This window comes from Antedon bifida, chromosome 8 (assembly GCF_963402885.1).
Source record: "Antedon bifida chromosome 8, ecAntBifi1.1, whole genome shotgun sequence".
NCBI lineage: Eukaryota > Metazoa > Echinodermata > Crinoidea > Comatulida > Antedonidae > Antedon > Antedon bifida.
In genome coordinates, this window is record NC_136233.1 from 18220044 (window position 1) to 18238341 (window position 18298).

The 18298-nt window shown below is 32.3% G+C and overlaps 3 protein-coding genes across 3 annotated transcripts in view; 2 read left to right on the forward strand and 1 right to left on the reverse strand.

Moving 5' to 3' along the window:
• The first annotated feature begins 359 nt into the window (after positions 1–359).
• On the forward strand, positions 360–5754 carry LOC144850303 (hormone-sensitive lipase-like). The gene is made up of 8 exons (XM_078707553.1): positions 360–920; positions 1305–1423; positions 1619–1736; positions 2345–2527; positions 2789–2932; positions 3034–3178; positions 3411–4339; positions 4455–5754. Exons 1-8 carry the CDS (start codon positions 372–374, stop codon positions 4704–4706), a joined length of 2439 nt encoding a protein of 812 aa, XP_078563679.1. The 5' UTR covers positions 360–371; the 3' UTR covers positions 4707–5754.
• Positions 5755–6242: 488 nt separating this feature from the next.
• LOC144850311 (large ribosomal subunit protein P1-like) lies at positions 6243–7985 on the reverse strand. The gene is made up of 4 exons (XM_078707565.1): positions 7759–7985; positions 6855–7041; positions 6495–6554; positions 6243–6369 (listed from the first exon to the last, which is right to left on the reverse strand). The coding sequence occupies exons 1-4, from the start codon at positions 7828–7830 to the stop codon at positions 6356–6358; spliced, it is 333 nt and encodes a 110-aa protein (XP_078563691.1). The 5' UTR covers positions 7831–7985; the 3' UTR covers positions 6243–6355.
• A 479-nt stretch (positions 7986–8464) lies between these two features.
• Positions 8465–18298, forward strand: part of LOC144850304 (uncharacterized) — a 32773-nt gene continuing 22939 nt past the window's right edge. The window contains exon 1 of the mRNA XM_078707554.1: positions 8465–8558. The gene's annotated coding sequence lies outside the window, so the exon portion shown is untranslated. The remainder of the gene's footprint in view (positions 8559–18298) is intronic.

The window sequence follows — 18298 nt, forward strand, 5'->3', positions numbered from 1 at the left end:
AAAATAGAGCCAATAATTGCACTTATACTTATAACTATACATAATCACCTATGATAATTATGATAATGTTAAAATGTCAACTATCCAGATGCGACTTCAACATTTTAGGTGGGGTTTTCTACTTTAAAACTCCACTTCGTATAAGGGCTAGTCCGGCGGCGGAATTAGTCTTAACTTATTTTTCTATTCTATATCACTGTGCTCCAAATTTGATCCATTGGATCAGTTACCAATTACTATTTCTATTTCGGAAGTAAATAAAGGCATAAATAGCGCTCCGTAGCTAGAGAAGTAGAGAATGCTTCAGTCGTCAGAATGACGCTCTAAATATACCTCGGTCATTTGCATATTATTAATGAACTCGTGAGAAAATGGAGGAAGACGGTATACAAGCCCCGTTGGGTGAAAAATCTATTTTGTGGCCAATAAAAACTCTCCAAATTCTTCTTATTAACAATATTGAACATTATCAAACGTCAAAGTCGAAGTATGCTGAACATTTTTTCACAACATTATGCCATTTAGAGCAGGAAAGTGACGCCCTAAAACCGGTGCTCGAAGCCATCGAACAAGCGGCAGGCCAGTTCGATTTCGATCCAAGCATACCTGGCAACGGCTACCGCAGCCTGCTTACGGTGGTGGAGAAATGCGTAGGCCGGGTGATTACACTATGCCAGACAATAACTAGAAACAGGGATAGTATGATGTTTAGGGGAAGCTATTATTGTAAAGAACTCGATGCATATTCCAGGGTTATGTCCCAATTGCGTAGAATGCTCACATTTGCTCAAAAGTTGTTGTGTTATTCAGATTCTTCTGAATTATTTATTACGGATAAAAGTGAAATTCCAGAAACCGAGTTGTTGTTGGCACAAGCATTGGATAGAGAGTGTTTCTATGGGCGGTGCCTAGGATTTCAGGTACATTCTGTTTCTGAAATTAAATTTTAGAGCCGTAGCGAGGGGTTTAAATAGAAAGAGATTCCCTGCTCACTCCGAGTCTCTAGACAAATATGTTTTTAATATTACTGTATAGGCCCTCTGGGGAGGCCTAGCTAGTAGTAGTAGCCAAGGCTATTTATTTATAATTATTAATTAATAAATTATGATGTAGTCCGTGTGTTGGGTACTGTATAGGTAAAAATGTATGATAGATTAGTAGTACAGAAAACTGCAATAAAAATTGTTTTTTTTACAAACACATTAGGCCTATGACGTACTGTAGACAGGAGTATTTTTAAACAAAATCTTTATTATTGTTTTATTATGATATATAAAAAATATGTAAAACATTTTTTTTTTCAGTTTAGTGACATTATGTACAAGCCATTGCAAACTGTCGCTATAGCAATGGCATCTTTCAGCGAAGGTTACCATAGATATGATGGTGTGATTGGCCGAACGGCAACAACACTATATCACAGGTTTGCCAAATAAAATTGCCAATTTCCAAAACTTAGTTATTTCCTTATTGAATCCTAATAATAAATATGATATTAGTGAAACATAGAACTGGACTGACAGGCTTAATTTTTAGGTTCTTTGAGAGTAAAATGTAAGTTAATATACCTTATGTTGTGTTAAGTTACTGATACATTTCTAATTGCTTTAAATGTCAGTGGGAAATACATGCTTAATCCAGAGCAACGTGCAAAAAGAATTGTTGAGATGACAACTAAATGCGATGTAACCTTCTGTAAATCATTCTGGTCTATCACAGAGGCTTCATTCGTTAGTGTAAGTACATGCGCTTGCCCACACAATTCAGTCTTCACTACATTTTGATATTTTACAATTTAGTCGTAATATATGATAATTCTTTATTGATCACAATCATAGGCGAACATGAAATTTGGTTTTCTAAAATGTATGGTTAACATATTTACTAAAGATATAAAAACAGGGGAAACCACAGTCAGAAAACACATAGGACAAAAATATGAATACATACATTAACTTAATTATTAATAATTATCTTTGAAATGAAGATATTTTACATTTTAAAGTACAGCGTCTTATAATGGCATAGACAAGAAATTCATCTTAAAAATGTGAACAATGGCAGATTTTTCTTGTAAGCAATATTTCTGATTGCATAAAAGGCAACATGTTCCAATATATTCAGCTATTAATAATAGCTACAGTATTGTTTTTATCTGCCCTAATGGCAGGATGATTGGGAATGCATGGCTATTAATGATAAGGAAAAGAAACCAGTATATTTATTTACCCATTGTAAACGTTAGGTGTGTGAGCAGAGGAACAATAAAAACAAACAAGACACATTTACAGTTATGGACCAATAAAGAATCTTGGTTTCATTGATTTATTTCATAATTTTCTAGGAAATGTCTGGTTACATGGCTGGACCTGTGGCAGTTAACAGAGTTATTCAAATTTCACCTCACAACTTCGAGATGCCTTCCATGATTGGCGGTGAGAGTGTGACCATCACCCCACCTTGTGCTCACACAGGGCCAGGCCTTGCACAAATGAGGTTATTGAGTTTCCACGAACGAGAAGGCCAGGTATGTAGTGGCAATTTCAATGATACTCTTGATCAGGAAAGGGAGTAAGAAGTTGTTGAATAATGGAGAGTTGGAAGGAGAGGAGCTAGAGTTGGTATCAAAAAGTTATGTGTTGGTGAAAACAAAATTAAATTAGGCTGGGAAGAAGATTTCTGCAAAATTACATCCATGGGTGAAAAAAGGGCAGTGTTGATCATCATTACAATTGGTTTTTTTTAAGTATCATGTTTTAATGATTATTTTTTATATTTTGTTTGATAGGCTTGGCTTTTCCCACCACCGAAGAGTAAAGGTGAGAGTATTCAAAACAAGCAGAACAAAGTTCAGCCATCACCTCTTTCATCTTCTCTGCTCATCCACTTCCATGGTGGGGGATTTGTGGCGCAAACCTCAAAATCACACGAGGCAAGTACTACAGAATTATACTCAGTTCTCTCACCGCTAGTTGGTTCTTTACAATCATGCTAATAAAGTTACCATAACTATTTTTATTTTTCATTCAACAGATTTATCTGAGAAATTGGTGTAAAGAACTGGGTGTTCCGATTGTTTCTGTTGATTATTCCTTAGCCCCTGAAGCACCCTTTCCCAGAGCATTTGAGGAGTGTTTTTTTGCCTATGCCTGGGCTGTCCAAAATGCTCCACATCTTGGTATGATTGTTATATCTAATTTTATAAGTGTTTATTTAATTATTCTACTTCACAATACCGAACATAATCATTCAATCCAATAAAAAATATGTACGATTAACCCCCAAAAAAGTGAATCGTTCCCTGAAATTTTATAAATCTTATGTACTATTTCCGGACAAGGTTGCCCTTGTCTGTACAATTAAATAACGATTGTATGTGGTTACCCAAGATTCCTTTTTTTTATTTCCAGGTTCCACAGGTGAGCGAATTTGCATAGCAGGTGATAGTGCAGGTGGTAATCTAGCCATATCAGTTGCCATGCGTGCTGCATCCTATGGTATACGTGCTCCAGATGGTGTAGTTGCGGCCTATGCGCCTTTAATGATTAGCACGGAACCCTCCCCCTCTCGTCTTATGAGCATAATGGATCCTTTATTACCATTAGGAATTCTCATGACATGTATTTCATCTTATGCCGGAATAAAAGAGGAATTTGAAGATGAACATTATGTAAAAGATATTGTGGCACAGGCAAATGATAAAATTAACGGAATGACAGCTTCCAGATCAGATACAGAAGGAAGAGTGTTTAAAAACGGTGACGTATCTCCAGCGGAAAAAGAAAACACAGGTACATCTAATGGAGAGATTTCACTTCAAGTCTTAGCTAATAACAGTGCTAAAGAAAGCCCAATAATGGAAGAAGTCCCACCTTCTCAGGTACTCACGGACATTAATGACAAAACATGTAATAAAAAAGACGATGACGAAAACATTGCAACATTGGTTACAGAAGATTCTGCAAATGTGTCCACTTCGGAGGAAACTGCTGGAGAATCCTGTGATTCTGCTGTCATCAATACAAACACTGGCGAAGGCGTAACACAGTCAAACTTCTCGCCAATGGTTATGGTTCGTTCAGACGACATTGAAGAATCGCCAGTTGACCTGAATCCAGATAACATTCCAATACCTCAGAGTATATCCCGTGATTCTTTGAGTTTGGACCTCGATGATGAGTCATTTGGAGTGGTTGACACTGCTGTGTTAGAACCGCCAGCATACATAGACTCACCAGTTCGCAAGTTTAAAGAGAGCCCAATCTTCAGAAATGGATACCTTTCACCTCTGAAGGCTGATGATGAGCTTTTGAAAGGACTTCCTCCTGTTCACTTACTGGTAAGTTCATGTTTGTCCTGTGGTTTATTATAGTTCTGTACAAGTACGTTCATACTGTCATTATTTTTTGATGGAAAAAAAAGTATATTAGCCTACTGTAAATATTATTTTTCAGTCTGCTACTCTAGATCCGTTGTGTGATGACAGTGTAGCTTTTGCCAAACGTCTGAAGAAATTGGAGAAACCTGTTCACCTGGAGTTTATCGACAACCTACCACATGGCTTTCTCAATTTTCAGATGGCAGGAAAGGAAACACGGGAAGCTTCGTTGGTCTGTATCCGGCATATCATGGAAGTGTTTCATGGTGTTGAAGAAGAAAAAGAATGGGTCGAGATTGAAGCAAGTGGAAATTCTCAAACAGAATAGCTTCACTGCGATACAGAAAAATCTCAATTCAGCATACATGATGGAATATTGGTTGTAAGATTTTTTTATCTGAATGCTTGCACTCTTCAATTAGCAGATAAAAACACATCAACAATATAATTCTTTTATAATAATTTTTTTTTATAATCATAATTATTAAACTAAGATAAGATTAGTGTATCTAATATTTTATTTTTAAGGTGTATTACAGAATTTTATTAACCAGGCTTTATTGTTGCCTGTAAGAATTTTATTGAACCAAAAATTAGTCAATGAAACATGTATATAGAATAGATTATTTACACAGATTATTTATGACAAAAATTACCTTGAATTTTAAGGATATATGGTTTTCATTTTGTATTTTAAATGTCTGCATTCAAGACCAATACTAATTGTAATGCTGCTTTTGCTATTAATTTTAGAGGTGACCTCAGGTTTTTAATACGAGATAAATGTGTATGGTTTAACAATTATATTAACTATTCTACGTGACAATCACTTTATAAAAACAGTGTCTTATGCTAGCTAATCGTTTGTATACAAGAATTTAAATATATATTTATAGAACGACGCTTTTGAGTGTAGGTAGCATCAGCGAGAAAGTTTTTAATATTCTGTAAGCCTTCCCAAGCTTCTTTTTACAGTGTACTGTAATGGTGGTGACTTGCACTACATGACGAAAGGAAAAAAAGACAGTGCATATTCAATTCAAATTATTGCGATTAACTTCTCAAACATGCAAAAATCCTCTCCCAGCCTAGTAGTAGTAAGTTTTCTCGCCTTTTCAAAATTACTTGGTATTTCAGCTCCAGTAGTAACAGTTTAGCTTACTGTATAACATTCCGTCTTCTTTTCTACCGTCTTGCAAAATGCAGCTTTTTGTTCAATTTCAATACAGTACTGTAATGCTTTGTCCACTCATCATTTGGTCTTCGGAAAAATAGTTGCAATGCCAATATTATTTGCGACAGCCATTTATATATTTATACAGTACATTTATTATTGGTTTAAATGTATTTTGATTAAATAATTTATATGTATTGATGATGATTATCAATTTGGTTTTTTTTATATTATGGTATTTTGCAAATACTGTATATACACTGATTCAGATTGCAACCAAGCAGGAAAACAGGAGTGAGCAGGTCACTCCTGGCAAAAAGGAGCAGAAAAACGATTTGTCGCCACTCCTGCAGAAAAGAAGCCACCAGAAAAATATTTGTCGGGAGTACTGTACTGTACAGTATTACCGACGAATAATTATTCGCGCTAAATGATAATGCAATCCAGTTAGAGCTGACCATAGCCTACCCATCAGTCTGAACAACTGGTTAGCATCGACTTATGATGTCGATAAGACCAAGCACCAACAGGCTCTCATTAGTATTCCTTTGGTAAAAATACAGTATGGGTAAATGATCATGAATTGGCTTGTGAAGACGCAGCAGCAACATTTGCAACATATTATCACGATGATACAGTATTTAACGGTTTGTATAAACAAAAACAAAAGAATCTAAATAACAATTACTATAATTTTCATTTTTTTTTTATTGATTTACACAGAAATAAACAAGTCAATTCATTTGCCATGGTAAATAGCATAACATGTGATTGTGACTGGATGTTTCTTCTTGACAACCAACTTAGTCGAAGAGACCTGCAAGAAATAATAAGTGTAAGGTTTAGAGTACAATTCTATGTTTGTAAAAAAAAGTTATTTGAACATACAGTAGTCTCAAAAGCACCAGAATACAGGATTAAATTAAAAAATATTCAACCCACCGAATCCCATGTCGTCATCAGATTCAGATTCCTCTTCTTTCTTGGCTTCTTCTTTCTTTTCTGTAATCAGAATAAACAACAATACTTTATGAATACAGTCATTTTCAGATGGTTATGCATTCAATAACATTTTCAATTGGCACAGTCAACTGCACATGTCTACTATTGGTACTGCAGTTTTTGGTTTGGAGTCTAATGCAGAGTCGACATCACCCTTTATTCTGTTGTCTATTGGCACAGAGAATCAGTTGCACAAGGAATTGTAAATTGCATCCATGGTTGTGCCATGACATTCAAGCTCCTTTGGATCTGCCTAACCACTGAAATCCCACCAAAAAAAAAGATATTGAAAGATCTTACCTGCTGCAGGGGCATCACCGGCACTTGCCCCACCAGCAGCTGCAGCAGGTGCTGCTGCTGATCCACTGCCTACATTGCGGATGAGATCCCCGACTGAAGCTCCTTCAAGAGCCTTGGCAAATAGGCCAGGCCAGAATGGTTCCACAGTGACGTTGGCTGCCTTTACAAGTGTATTGATCTTTTCAGCCTATTATAAAATATCAGAGTGGTCAAACATTTAATATGCACTTGTCAATTGTATGACCCACTATACGATACGACCCCCGGAAGAGGTGCATCATGGGTGCGTCATTTACAAATAATTACTGACGCAGAGGTATGTCACATCAATGAATGAACGATGGTGTGTCAATGTTTGTCACTTTACCACTCAAAATATCATAAACAACATACAATTGACAAGTGCATTTAGTATATCCAAAATAAGTTGTAATAATAGACGCTCGTTAGAATAAATGCCCCCATAGAACTTCGTTTGGAATAAACACAGCAGGACAATTGGCTTAAAAAACCTCCTGAACGGTATAAAAATAATGCTTCAGACCAGGCATTTGTTTGAATAATAGGCTACGTAGGTACGTCCAGAGGCTTCCCTACCTACCTAGCTAGTAGGCCCTACTAGCCTAGATAGTTAGGTACAGTATTTACAAATAAAATAATGAATGAATGTAAAAAAAGGAAGGATTTACACATGGAGTAAATTCTTTACTCCATGGATTTACATTAAAAATAAAAACCAATAAATTACACAGCAAAAAAATGTATAATTAAAAATACTTTTCAGTGAATTCATACGCTGTATGCCAGCTGCAGTTTACACATGTTATGTACAATAATTGAAATGTCAAGATAGCTTTCACATGTTTGTGAAATACACTGTGTAGGCCTAGGCCTATGTACTTACAGTGATGGCAACATCATCATCATGAAGAATTAGGGCACTGTAAACACAAGCTAATTCAGAAGTAGAAGCCATTTTATATTAATTAGTTATCAAAGAACGTTTCTTTGGTAAATTTAGAATTCGATGGCAGTTAAATATAGTACACGTTGCCAGATTTTGGCCTAAGCTCAATCGAGAACAGTGTACCTTTACTGTGGTAAATGGCGAAAAGACCGATAATTCGACCTCTTGGAATAATCCATATTCAAATTTGTCCTTGATGTTTCTCGGGTTGGGTAAAAAATAATAATAATTGCAATAATACTTAGTATATTCTAAACACATTGGTACAATAGTGAAAATAAAAATAAAATGTTGCCTAACAATATAATATATAATAAAGAAAATTAATGTATGTAATTATGTATTTATAAACTTGTTCAAAATTTATTCTAATTTACCCATGTAATTAATAGAACAAACTAATTCTATATCATTAACATTAAGTTAGTGTTTAAAGAACAATTGATAAGGATATTTATTAATACAAATACTACATTTCAGAAAATATTTTGTTTTACATTTTGATTTATAGAAATTAAATCTTTATAATTTTCTTTTTATAAATACGAAAATAAACAATATAAAAATAGTTTTGTGTAAAATTATAATTGACGACTACGTTATATGCCCTCTGACCTTTAATTTCCAATGTTTACGCTAGAGAAAAGGAACACAACATTTCCGGGTGTGTAACATGAACTCATCGCAAAATATCGCCATGTAGATTATCTGAAATATGCTGATGAATGCACAATCAGGTAAGGTACAGTTTGTTCCCAAATATTTGTTTTCAAACTTACATACAAAAACACATTTCTTATTTCCATATTATGCTAGCTAGCAGTTGGGAAAGTGAACCTGGAAATGGTATTTCCGCTTCATCAGTTGATAGCGTCGGGCGTTGTGTGTTTTCTGCTGGAATGAAATAACACACACGACAAGAAGAGCGGGTTCATGACCTACATATACACATGGGTTAGGCCTAGCATAGTTGACCATGTTTGTCGTAGATGTAGTGTAGGCCTAAGGAGTTTTACTATTTATTGACCTTGCTATTGGTGGATCCATGGATGTAGTAACTAGCTAGGCTAGATAAAGTACTACTACATATAATACTAGTAACACTTAATAGTAGGTAGGCCTAGATATTTTTTAGTAGAGATGATAGATTCATTTTTTTATTAATGTGGTCGTCCATCAGTGATGTTTAAAAACTGTACTGTATTAAAGCCAGAGAGTATCATACCATACTGTTGTATAATAAATAAACTAGTTAACAGATTTTGCATAATTAGGTTTGAAAATCATCATTATTACTATCACGTATCACATTGTTCAAATTTGTTGTTTTGTTATAAAAGTATTTAATCTTTTGTTTTATGTACGGCCTATGGTCTAACAATGCGTTGATGGAGTGATGTGTTTTTTCTATTTTTTAGTTTCTTATATATGATTAATAATTAGTAAATGAAATATTTACCCAGACTTGCCCCAAGTCTGTATTGAATTTTTTTTTTCATTGTTAAAGTTAGTCCACCTGGCACCAGTCAGTATTCAATTGTGTGCAAAAATGTTTATCTTCTATTATTATATTAAGTCGAAACACAATCTAGAATCTAAACTTTATTTATCCCTGTTTTGTTAAATACACACATTTGCGGTAAAACCCAACAAATCGTTGTCATTATGTCAAAATAGTTTCAAATTTAGTTATTGGTTAAAACATAATAACATGCATTGTTACTTAAAAGGATGCTATCAGTATGTCTCATATGGTACAAAGCATAGACTGTAATGACCATTACCAAAACATAGGAAATGATATCATAGAGCTCATGTCAGCTCATTGTGTTTGATATCCTTGTTTGTTATTCCTTAGGCTAATATATACAATTTGATATCCCTATTTTCCATATTTGGACATCCAAATCGTTGAAACGCTAAGACACAATATTGTTCTACTGCAGTAAACCTGTTTTTACTGCAGTAACACAATTTTAGTTTCAATAATTTAAGTGTATAAGCCTGTTTATGCAATACAGTGTACAGTTTATGATTTATATTATAAAAAAAGGCTTTCTGTATGTTCATTATTATTATAAATATTAAGGTTAAATATCCATGCTCTACACAATGCACAGTAACAAACACACATTGAATATTACTGTATGAACTAACACTAAAATTTGGATATTACAAAATACTGTGGTCTATTGGTTTCTTATGGAGGATATTTCAACCATTGTTTCTTAAATGGTGGTATTAGAATTTCTAAAATTTTTCTTTTTAAAAAGTAATGATAGATGCTGTTAATACTTTTATTAAGACTTTAAATGCATAAAACCCTCCCTATAGTATTTACAGTATACAGTTAGTCTTTGGTGAGGGAGATAAGGTGAACATTATTAACTGTATGGGGATTCCCCTATGACTTCCCATTATTAACATACCAACCTACAGACAACAATCACTATGATTGTAATACGTAAGCATGGATTTCACCCTTGATAGTTTTGATGTAACAACAGTAAAATAACTTGTATAGTTATTAAACTAAAATATTAAACACCATTGAGCATTGTATACTATAAAAAGCACTTCATTCAACAAAAAAGCTGTTAACAAAATCGACAAGTTTCTGTTTTGCTTACTGTAATATTAAAAATCGGAATGTGTAGTGGTGAATTAAACAATGGATCAAAACTCTAAACCAACCCATGGAACATTGATATTTGTATGACAGATGCCTCCCATCACCATTTTTAATACACCACATCTTCACAATTGACAGCCTGAGCACAATTATATCATGTAATAAAAATTCTAAATAATAGTATTCTATGCAAAATGTAAATTATAAAATGTTCTTGTGATAACAATCTTTGTATTAATAATACAAAAAACCCCACAAATATTTGTCTTTTTTATCTTTCATAAAATGTAATTAAAATTTATTCTTGAATACAGAAACGAATCATCTGACATCGCCATTTTGGCTGTTATTGTGTTTCTGAACACCATGAATGAATGGGTAGTAGGGAGTTGTTAACAAAAATGATGCAAAGGTGTCTGTAAATATAATTAATATAAAGTACAAGATGTGACTGAATGTGTTGAAAATGAGGCAGACAAGGTGACCGCTTATGGAATCAGTAACATGCTTCTCACACCAAAATGGCAGGAAAATAAAACAAAATATGTTAAGAAAGAGTAAATAAATATTAAATTTATAAAATAACACTGTAACTGCTACTTACTGTAAATGTTCACTTTTTTCCAACCCAGTATTGATCAATCTAAATAACATACATTATTGTTGAATATAAACTAGGGTGGAGTCATTCTATGACTCACTGATAATTTCTTTTTATAATAATATTTTTTCTATTCGGCTATTGGTATACCCTTGAATAAAAAAATAATTAAAGATAATTTTTTCTAAATGGATAATGCCATTAGCATCATAACTGCTTGTTATTGTTTTAATTTAATGAGTGAGTTATTATGTAATTTTTTATAATAATATTTTATCTATTCGGTTATTGGTATACCCTTGAATAACAAATAATTAAAGATAATATTTTAAATAATGGACAATACATATAGCATCATAACTACTTGTTATTGTTTTTATTAATGAGTGAGTTATTATGTATTCTTTAAACTGTATTCCTTGAAACAGTATCAATGAATTAAACAAATTCAAATCAGTGTTTCCTATTTCATTAGTTGGATTTCTCAATCTTGAGAATCCTGTTTGAAGTTTAATATAGGATTGATAATATCCTGTATCCAGGTAAATACAATAGTAAATTTCAATTTTGAACTCACAGTATTGTACAATGAATGATGTGTGTTCAATGCAGATCTGGTTTATAATAGTTAGAGTACCAATTCCAACATAATATGGATGTCTAAATCAGGATCCAATGGCTATTTTAGGGTACAATACACATTGTTCACACAGTATTTAGTTATCCTACTGAAGTTCAGGCCAAAATGATCTCCAGTTTATGTTCAGGTCTTTATTAGGGTTCTCAGCTTGGTAGTTTCAGTGTTCATGTACAGGTACAGGTACAGTTTCATAGTTTCTTTAATTCATACTGTATGTCCGTAATTAGACCACATTTCCAACTGTAACTATCTGTTTGTTCGTTCCATACTGTAGTTCTTGTGAACCAAGCCTTAATTCTCAATGGCTTATTTTCTCCAACCTTGTACAATGAGTGTTTGGCACTTCTTCTTCATCTCTATTATGAATTCAGAATTAAAGATGAATTTAATTGAATTATCCTCATCTACAGTTCAGTACCTTTTTATGATCTTTCCTGCCACCTTTAAATTCTTGACACCCTCTGCATATTGTAAACAGCCCATCCCAGCATTCATACTGTAGTTTAATAAAGGTGAGTTTCTGTACCGTATGCCTACTGATTCAGGAACTAACCTTTTAAATGGAAATTATTTATAACATTAAGTATTAACGATAGTACATTAGATTTGATCATTCATATGTAATCTATCAATATGAAGTCTGTAGCCTACTGGACGGATACTACTTTCTAGAAGATTCTGATGTAGAGATTTAACATTAATTAACATACTGTACCGTTACTTTATCAAAAGGAAGTGATGATAATTTGCTGTAAGCAAGGGCATTCGACAATATATATTTCGTTTTTGAAATTGTTCCATTTCATTTGACCTATAGACAGTAATAATTCAGGTGATGATCCAGGATATTTGGAAAGAGGTGTGGCGGAGTGGGAAAGAGGCGCGGCGGAGTGGGAAAAATGCGGGGCAGAGTTGTAAAGAGGAGGGGTGGAGTGGGAAAGAGGAGGAGACCCTCCTTTTTATCAGCCTTTTTTCACCTGTATGACCTTCTAAATCCGCCTAATATTATACAGTAATTACTTTTGGAAAATCAATCTGTCAAATCGTACACCTTAAAGTGTACTGTACACAGGGCGAACCCAGGCTTTTAAAATAGCGGAGGAAGAGAGCATAAATTTTCCTAACATTGCTCTTAAACTTATCCATTCAGCATCCCTCTTCTGAATATGCTATCAAGCTACTTTTGTGCTCCAGCAATTTAAAAAATGCAATGATGTATTAATATTATTATTATTATTATTCACGTTCAATAACCCCAGAGCTATTAAAGTTACATCCACTAAAAGGTCATGGAAAGGTAACAATAAAGGTGTCTTAAATGATCTAATTATGAATTGTAAATTATTGGGTGTGTACAGTATGTGATACTATGGTGTAGTTATACAGTACAGTAGCCAACCCAATAACAATTTAATACTAAATAGAGGAAACCATTAATAATCAGAAGTCAGTTTATGAATGTCAGTTGCCATCAATCTATTATTTAGATAATAATTTATAAACGAAAATATATTTATCACTTATGAAAATATTGGTTAATAAATGATTTAAAGAAACAGTTTCTAAAATGCAAGAAAATTTGTTTAAATATCAAAATTATTCTTGTCAGTTACTGTAACTGTAATAGCAACTGTAATAGCTACTGTATTAAAGAATTGCAACGTAAACTTTTTAGATTGCAAACAAATACAGATATTTAAAAATATGAATTTTTGAATTCCAAAATTCTGATCTTGCTCATAACAGTAATGCATACAGTAATTTATCACATCATTATTACAATTAAGAAAAATGAAAGTTTGCAGTTTCTGGTAATGTGTTTGTAGGTTTGTTTCTATTTTAAGTACTGTAGCATCTGTAAGTACTGTATTTAAACAGTAAAACATGGTCAATAGTCATTCCTTGCCTTTTATCTGTTATTTCGCAATTGGCAGAAACATTGAATAAGAAGAATAAGAATACATTGGATGATTCTATAGTATAAAGATAAAATTATTATGATATTTTACTTTTTAAACACTCATTCCAATTCAACGCTCTTAGAAAATACTATATTAAACTATTATAATTTGAGTTCTGTTTAAATGCTGACCTGGATATGCATAACTAATGAGACATGACATGGTACAGCTGACAACTGATGTTTACTCGCTTCATTCAATCCGCTTACTGTATGTCCGTTTTACCAGGTACCGATCAGTATTCAGTAATCCTGAATTATAGAGAAAATACTGTAATTAATTATCAAATATTTGGTAGTTGCCATGCATACTACAAACAATTATAGCCCACTTCATTTATTAATTAATATATACATTATTCAGAACTTTGTATTTTACCACGCTTCTCTGTAGGTTTTCTTTAAAAAAAATTAAAATTATTTAGTTAGCATTTTATTACTGTAATTACTTTGACATTCAAATTGTTTTGTTTCTTTGTACCATTAATAAAAAAATAAAAATGAACAAACATTTGAACAGACAAAATCAATATTAAATGAAAAGTAAAATTATCATAATGAATATTATTTTGAACTAGTATTTACTGTAGTAAAGCCAATATTGTTTAATTTATCTAAAAGGATCACATGCTAAATAATATGCAACCTTTTAAATATGAAACAAGAAACAAAATCTCATGAAAAAATAAATTTGATGCATAAAAATCGTTGCTACATTTTTTTGGCCTGAAAACATTCATTAATATTTTATTTCGTATGCATTACCTGGACGGATGTTTTTGCAATCTTTATTTGCATCGGGCATCGGAAACAATCCACTCACAGATCGCTATAACTTACCTGCCTGACGTGCGAATAATTATTTCCGATGCATTAGAATGACTCGTAGAAAAGGTCACTGAAGGGCTGCAGTTTGCATGCATGTTCAATATCGTGTTTTTATGTTTGAGCAGTAGTAGAATTAAGTAAAATGTGCAAATCTTTTATATTCTTTTTGATGATAATTTGAAAATATGGTTTTGATTACACTAAGAAAATGTGTACTGATAGTATATGTGTATAGCAATTGTGATTTAATATTCAGATTCAGTGTCACTAAACAATCATGATAGATGAAATAAGATAAAATGTACATTTTTTGTTATGCACAATTTACAAACAAAAATTTCCAGAAAGATTATATAGTAATAAGTTTCTACTGTATATAATGATAAAGTACTTTTAATTTAACTTTTTGAACGCATTGGAAACATTTTTTTCCAGACCATTCACTTACTTTTATTCTATATATTATTAGAATTAAAAGATTAAAAAAATTGAATACAAAATTGGCCATTTAAAAAAAAAATGATAAAACCATATGCTCACTGGTGATATCCTTTCTCTCAGATTTGTTATCAAATGCTGACAAATATTATAATTATTATATTTATAAATTACTGTACAGTAGTACTAGTAGTCAATTGAAATATTTCCTGTAGAATGTGAAAGTATTACAGTACAGTACATTTGGTCCTGTATTAACATTAAACATAAGAAAATAATAATTATAATGATATCCTAAATACTGTATGTAGAGATTCTTAATATCTGATTGCATTTACCCAACCAATTTTACCCAATGTATTTTACCCTTCAAACATCTTCAAAGTTCATGTTTATCATTCTTTAAAAAGGTCAGATTCAACAACGATCACAAATTTACAAAATACTGATATAATTTGATCTTTTACTGCGAAGTAGGTCCAATATCTTTCATATTACATTTACAGTTAGAGCTCGGCTGTCATCGTCCATAAATTAAGCTTCAAAATAAGGTGTGAACAAGCTATGTGAGTTGGACTTGTGTGTTTGAATAGATAATGATAAAGATTAAGCATGATGTTAAATAAATTACATATGTGTTTTTTTGTATTTAGGCAACATTTACTGAAATACGTTTTTATTCCAGTGTAGGATACAGTATCAGTGTACTCTGGCAGATTTTTTTTTTCTAAAAGAGGTTTGTTAGAAAACAGTAGGTTTAATGTTATCCCATGGAGCTATAAAATTAGATTATAACTAATTTTATAGCTCCATAGTTATCCACTGCTAATTGTATCTCAGAACCCTCCTCAAGCATTTTCCTTTCATTTCTGAGGTTAATAGTATTTTCCAATTCGGAAGTTCCCATGTATTTCTTGATGTTGACTCTCCACTTTTTTTTTTTCCTCGTTTTCTTTAATCAGTTCGAAGATGCCACTCTGTATTCTTGTTTTCTCCATTTATTGTATGTTATTCTTGCAATGTGTCCTGCCATCTCCTTTCATTCAAGAGTTGAATATTTGTGCAAAAATTGTAAGACTCAGTTTGTCAACATTTTCGTAGTGGTGATCAAATATATTTGATCAAGTATATTTAGTATACTTTATATTTCTTTATTTTTCAAAAACATATAAAAATGAACATACAGTTTCCAGAAAACAATAGACATTTAAAGCGAAACCTAATGACATAGAGAGGAGCCAGAAAATGAAATAAAAACAGTGCAAAAAATAAACAAACCAATAAAATCAAACAAAAAGTGCAGCAGTTGAAATGCCAAACTGAAACCGTACACATGTTTATTAGTTCCACTGTGTTTATTTAAACATTTAGTCATAAAAAGTTATTGCATTTTGCTTGGTATCATTTTCTAGCATTCCAATTTCCGCCATTTGTAATGTGCTTAAACATTTTTTTTATAAATGATCACTTAATAATTTTCAAGTACAGCAGTGCAAGATCCCTTGGGGATGTTTTTACTGAGTTTCAGGAAATGATAAGAAGCTAATTGCATTAGAATTGTCAAAATTGACAAACTTCTGTGTTGTTTTACTTTTCACCCCAATGTTAACATTCGACTGGTTCAGGCTTATAGTTGGTTCCTATCCACCAAACTTAGCAATAAATGTGCCCATGAATCAACTTATCCGGGTATATAACCAAGACTGAACTGGTCAATTTTTTATTGGCACCAAGAGTACAGTACATACTACTCTATTTTGTAATAAAAGAAACTTTGTCTTTAAAAAAGACATATATGCCCTGCAAGATTACCAACCTATTTTTTTTTTAATTGCTTACATTTATTGATAATCATAATGAAATAAAATGGTTGGTTAGAGCCCAGGTGATACCGGATGAAGGTCTGTCAAGCTTCAATAGGTTTATCACCTGGCATGCAAATGCATCATCTGCCTAAACATGTATTATCACCTGGTATCTTCCTCATCAGAATTAACATATTGATCTTAAGTCAATTTATCTTTTTTTATAGCAGTTTTTCTCACCATCATTATTGGATGACTAATCTCTAGACAGTTTCCCAAATGATTTCATTAAATATTAAATTTTTAAATAATAAAATTGCTCATTAATTTTTTGCATGACACATTCAGATGACCTCTGTATGAACGTTGATTCCATGTGAATATTCAAAAATAGGAAGAGGTTAATAACTTGGCTCTTAATGTATACTGTAATACATGAGACATACAAATTATGTTTAAAAGAAGAAGTTGAATAGTTGAATTCCAAAGGTCTAGTGTATTGATTCTAATCTAATAATTTATTGTGTCAACAATGGTATAAACAGTATACAGGTATTCAATTAAATAAATAAATAAATAAGAATACAATATAATAACAAGAAAGTATTAATTTAAATATTTTAATTCCAAAGATATAGTTTTGTCTATTACAGTGTAATATATCAAATGGTTCACATATTTTTTTTCTTGTGACTTGGCTGTAAAAATCATAAATGTAAATTGAATATTAAAGAAAGTACTCACTCAATATTATTATCTTTGAAAAATGTGTTCAGTTTTGTACAGTTTTTTAATCACAGTTAAAAGTGTATAATGTCTACCGTATCTTTTAAATTTACATATTAAGATGAGTAATAATATTTCAGGAAGTTTTATCAATTTTATTTTAAAAAAATACTTCAGTTTCAGTAGGGGACCTGGAATAATCTAAAGTCTAGTAATACCTGGATAGCAGTACAATCAATAAATTACAGATTTCAGGAATATGTTTAACAAAGCTAAATTTACCCAAGAGTAAAGCTTATTGCTACTTGATTATATGAGAGTAATCCAGCATGAATGCATATGTGTGCAGTCTGTGATATATTGATAACAGCTGATATTGCAGCAAATGAGTCACATTATTGTCTTCATGTACTGTACGCATAGCCATGTTGATGTTACAACCCTTCTGATTCAGAGTTCTCAAGTACTGGAAATCAAGATGAATAAAAGGAAAACAAACTATGATTTGGCCTAAAAATCATGCAAAAACTGGTAAAACACAGTAATTATAGACAAATCGATAACCTACTGTACACCAAGAGAAGGCCTTCTTAAGGGCTTTGAAAGACAATTAAATAGGCCTACTACTATTAGTATCGAAACATTGCGTGGTTGCCTTTCAAACTGTCAAGTCAGAAATTCATTATGCGCATTCTCAGAAAGTAAAGGGGCAATTTTTCTTGATATGGAAAAAAACATTCCGGTAATGTAATCAAATACAGAAAATGTTTTTTAAGAAATGTTTTTTCCCAAACTGTAAAATGCTTGGCATATCCACTGTACATTCAAATGGCCAAAATTTCACCTG

What these genes read in the sequence shown, in the direction of transcription:
- LOC144850303 (XM_078707553.1), top strand. Translation starts at nt 372, where the DNA reads ATGGAGGAAGACGGTATACAAGCCCCGTTGGGTGAAAAATCTATTTTG. An exon ending in GGCGGTGCCTAGGATTTCAG is followed by an intron (nt 921 to 1,304) that starts GTACATTCTGTT and finishes TTTTTTTTTCAG; the next exon opens with TTTAGTGACATTATGTACAA. An exon ending in CAGAGGCTTCATTCGTTAGT is followed by an intron (nt 1,737 to 2,344) that starts GTAAGTACATGC and finishes ATAATTTTCTAG; the next exon opens with GAAATGTCTGGTTACATGGC.
- LOC144850311 (XM_078707565.1), bottom strand. Translation starts at nt 7,830, where the DNA reads ATGGCTTCTACTTCTGAATTAGCTTGTGTTTACAGTGCCCTAATTCTT. An exon ending in ATGATGATGTTGCCATCACT is followed by an intron (nt 7,042 to 7,758) that starts GTAAGTACATAG and finishes ATTTTATAATAG; the next exon opens with GCTGAAAAGATCAATACACT. An exon ending in CGGTGATGCCCCTGCAGCAG is followed by an intron (nt 6,555 to 6,854) that starts GTAAGATCTTTC and finishes TTCTGATTACAG; the next exon opens with AAAAGAAAGAAGAAGCCAAG.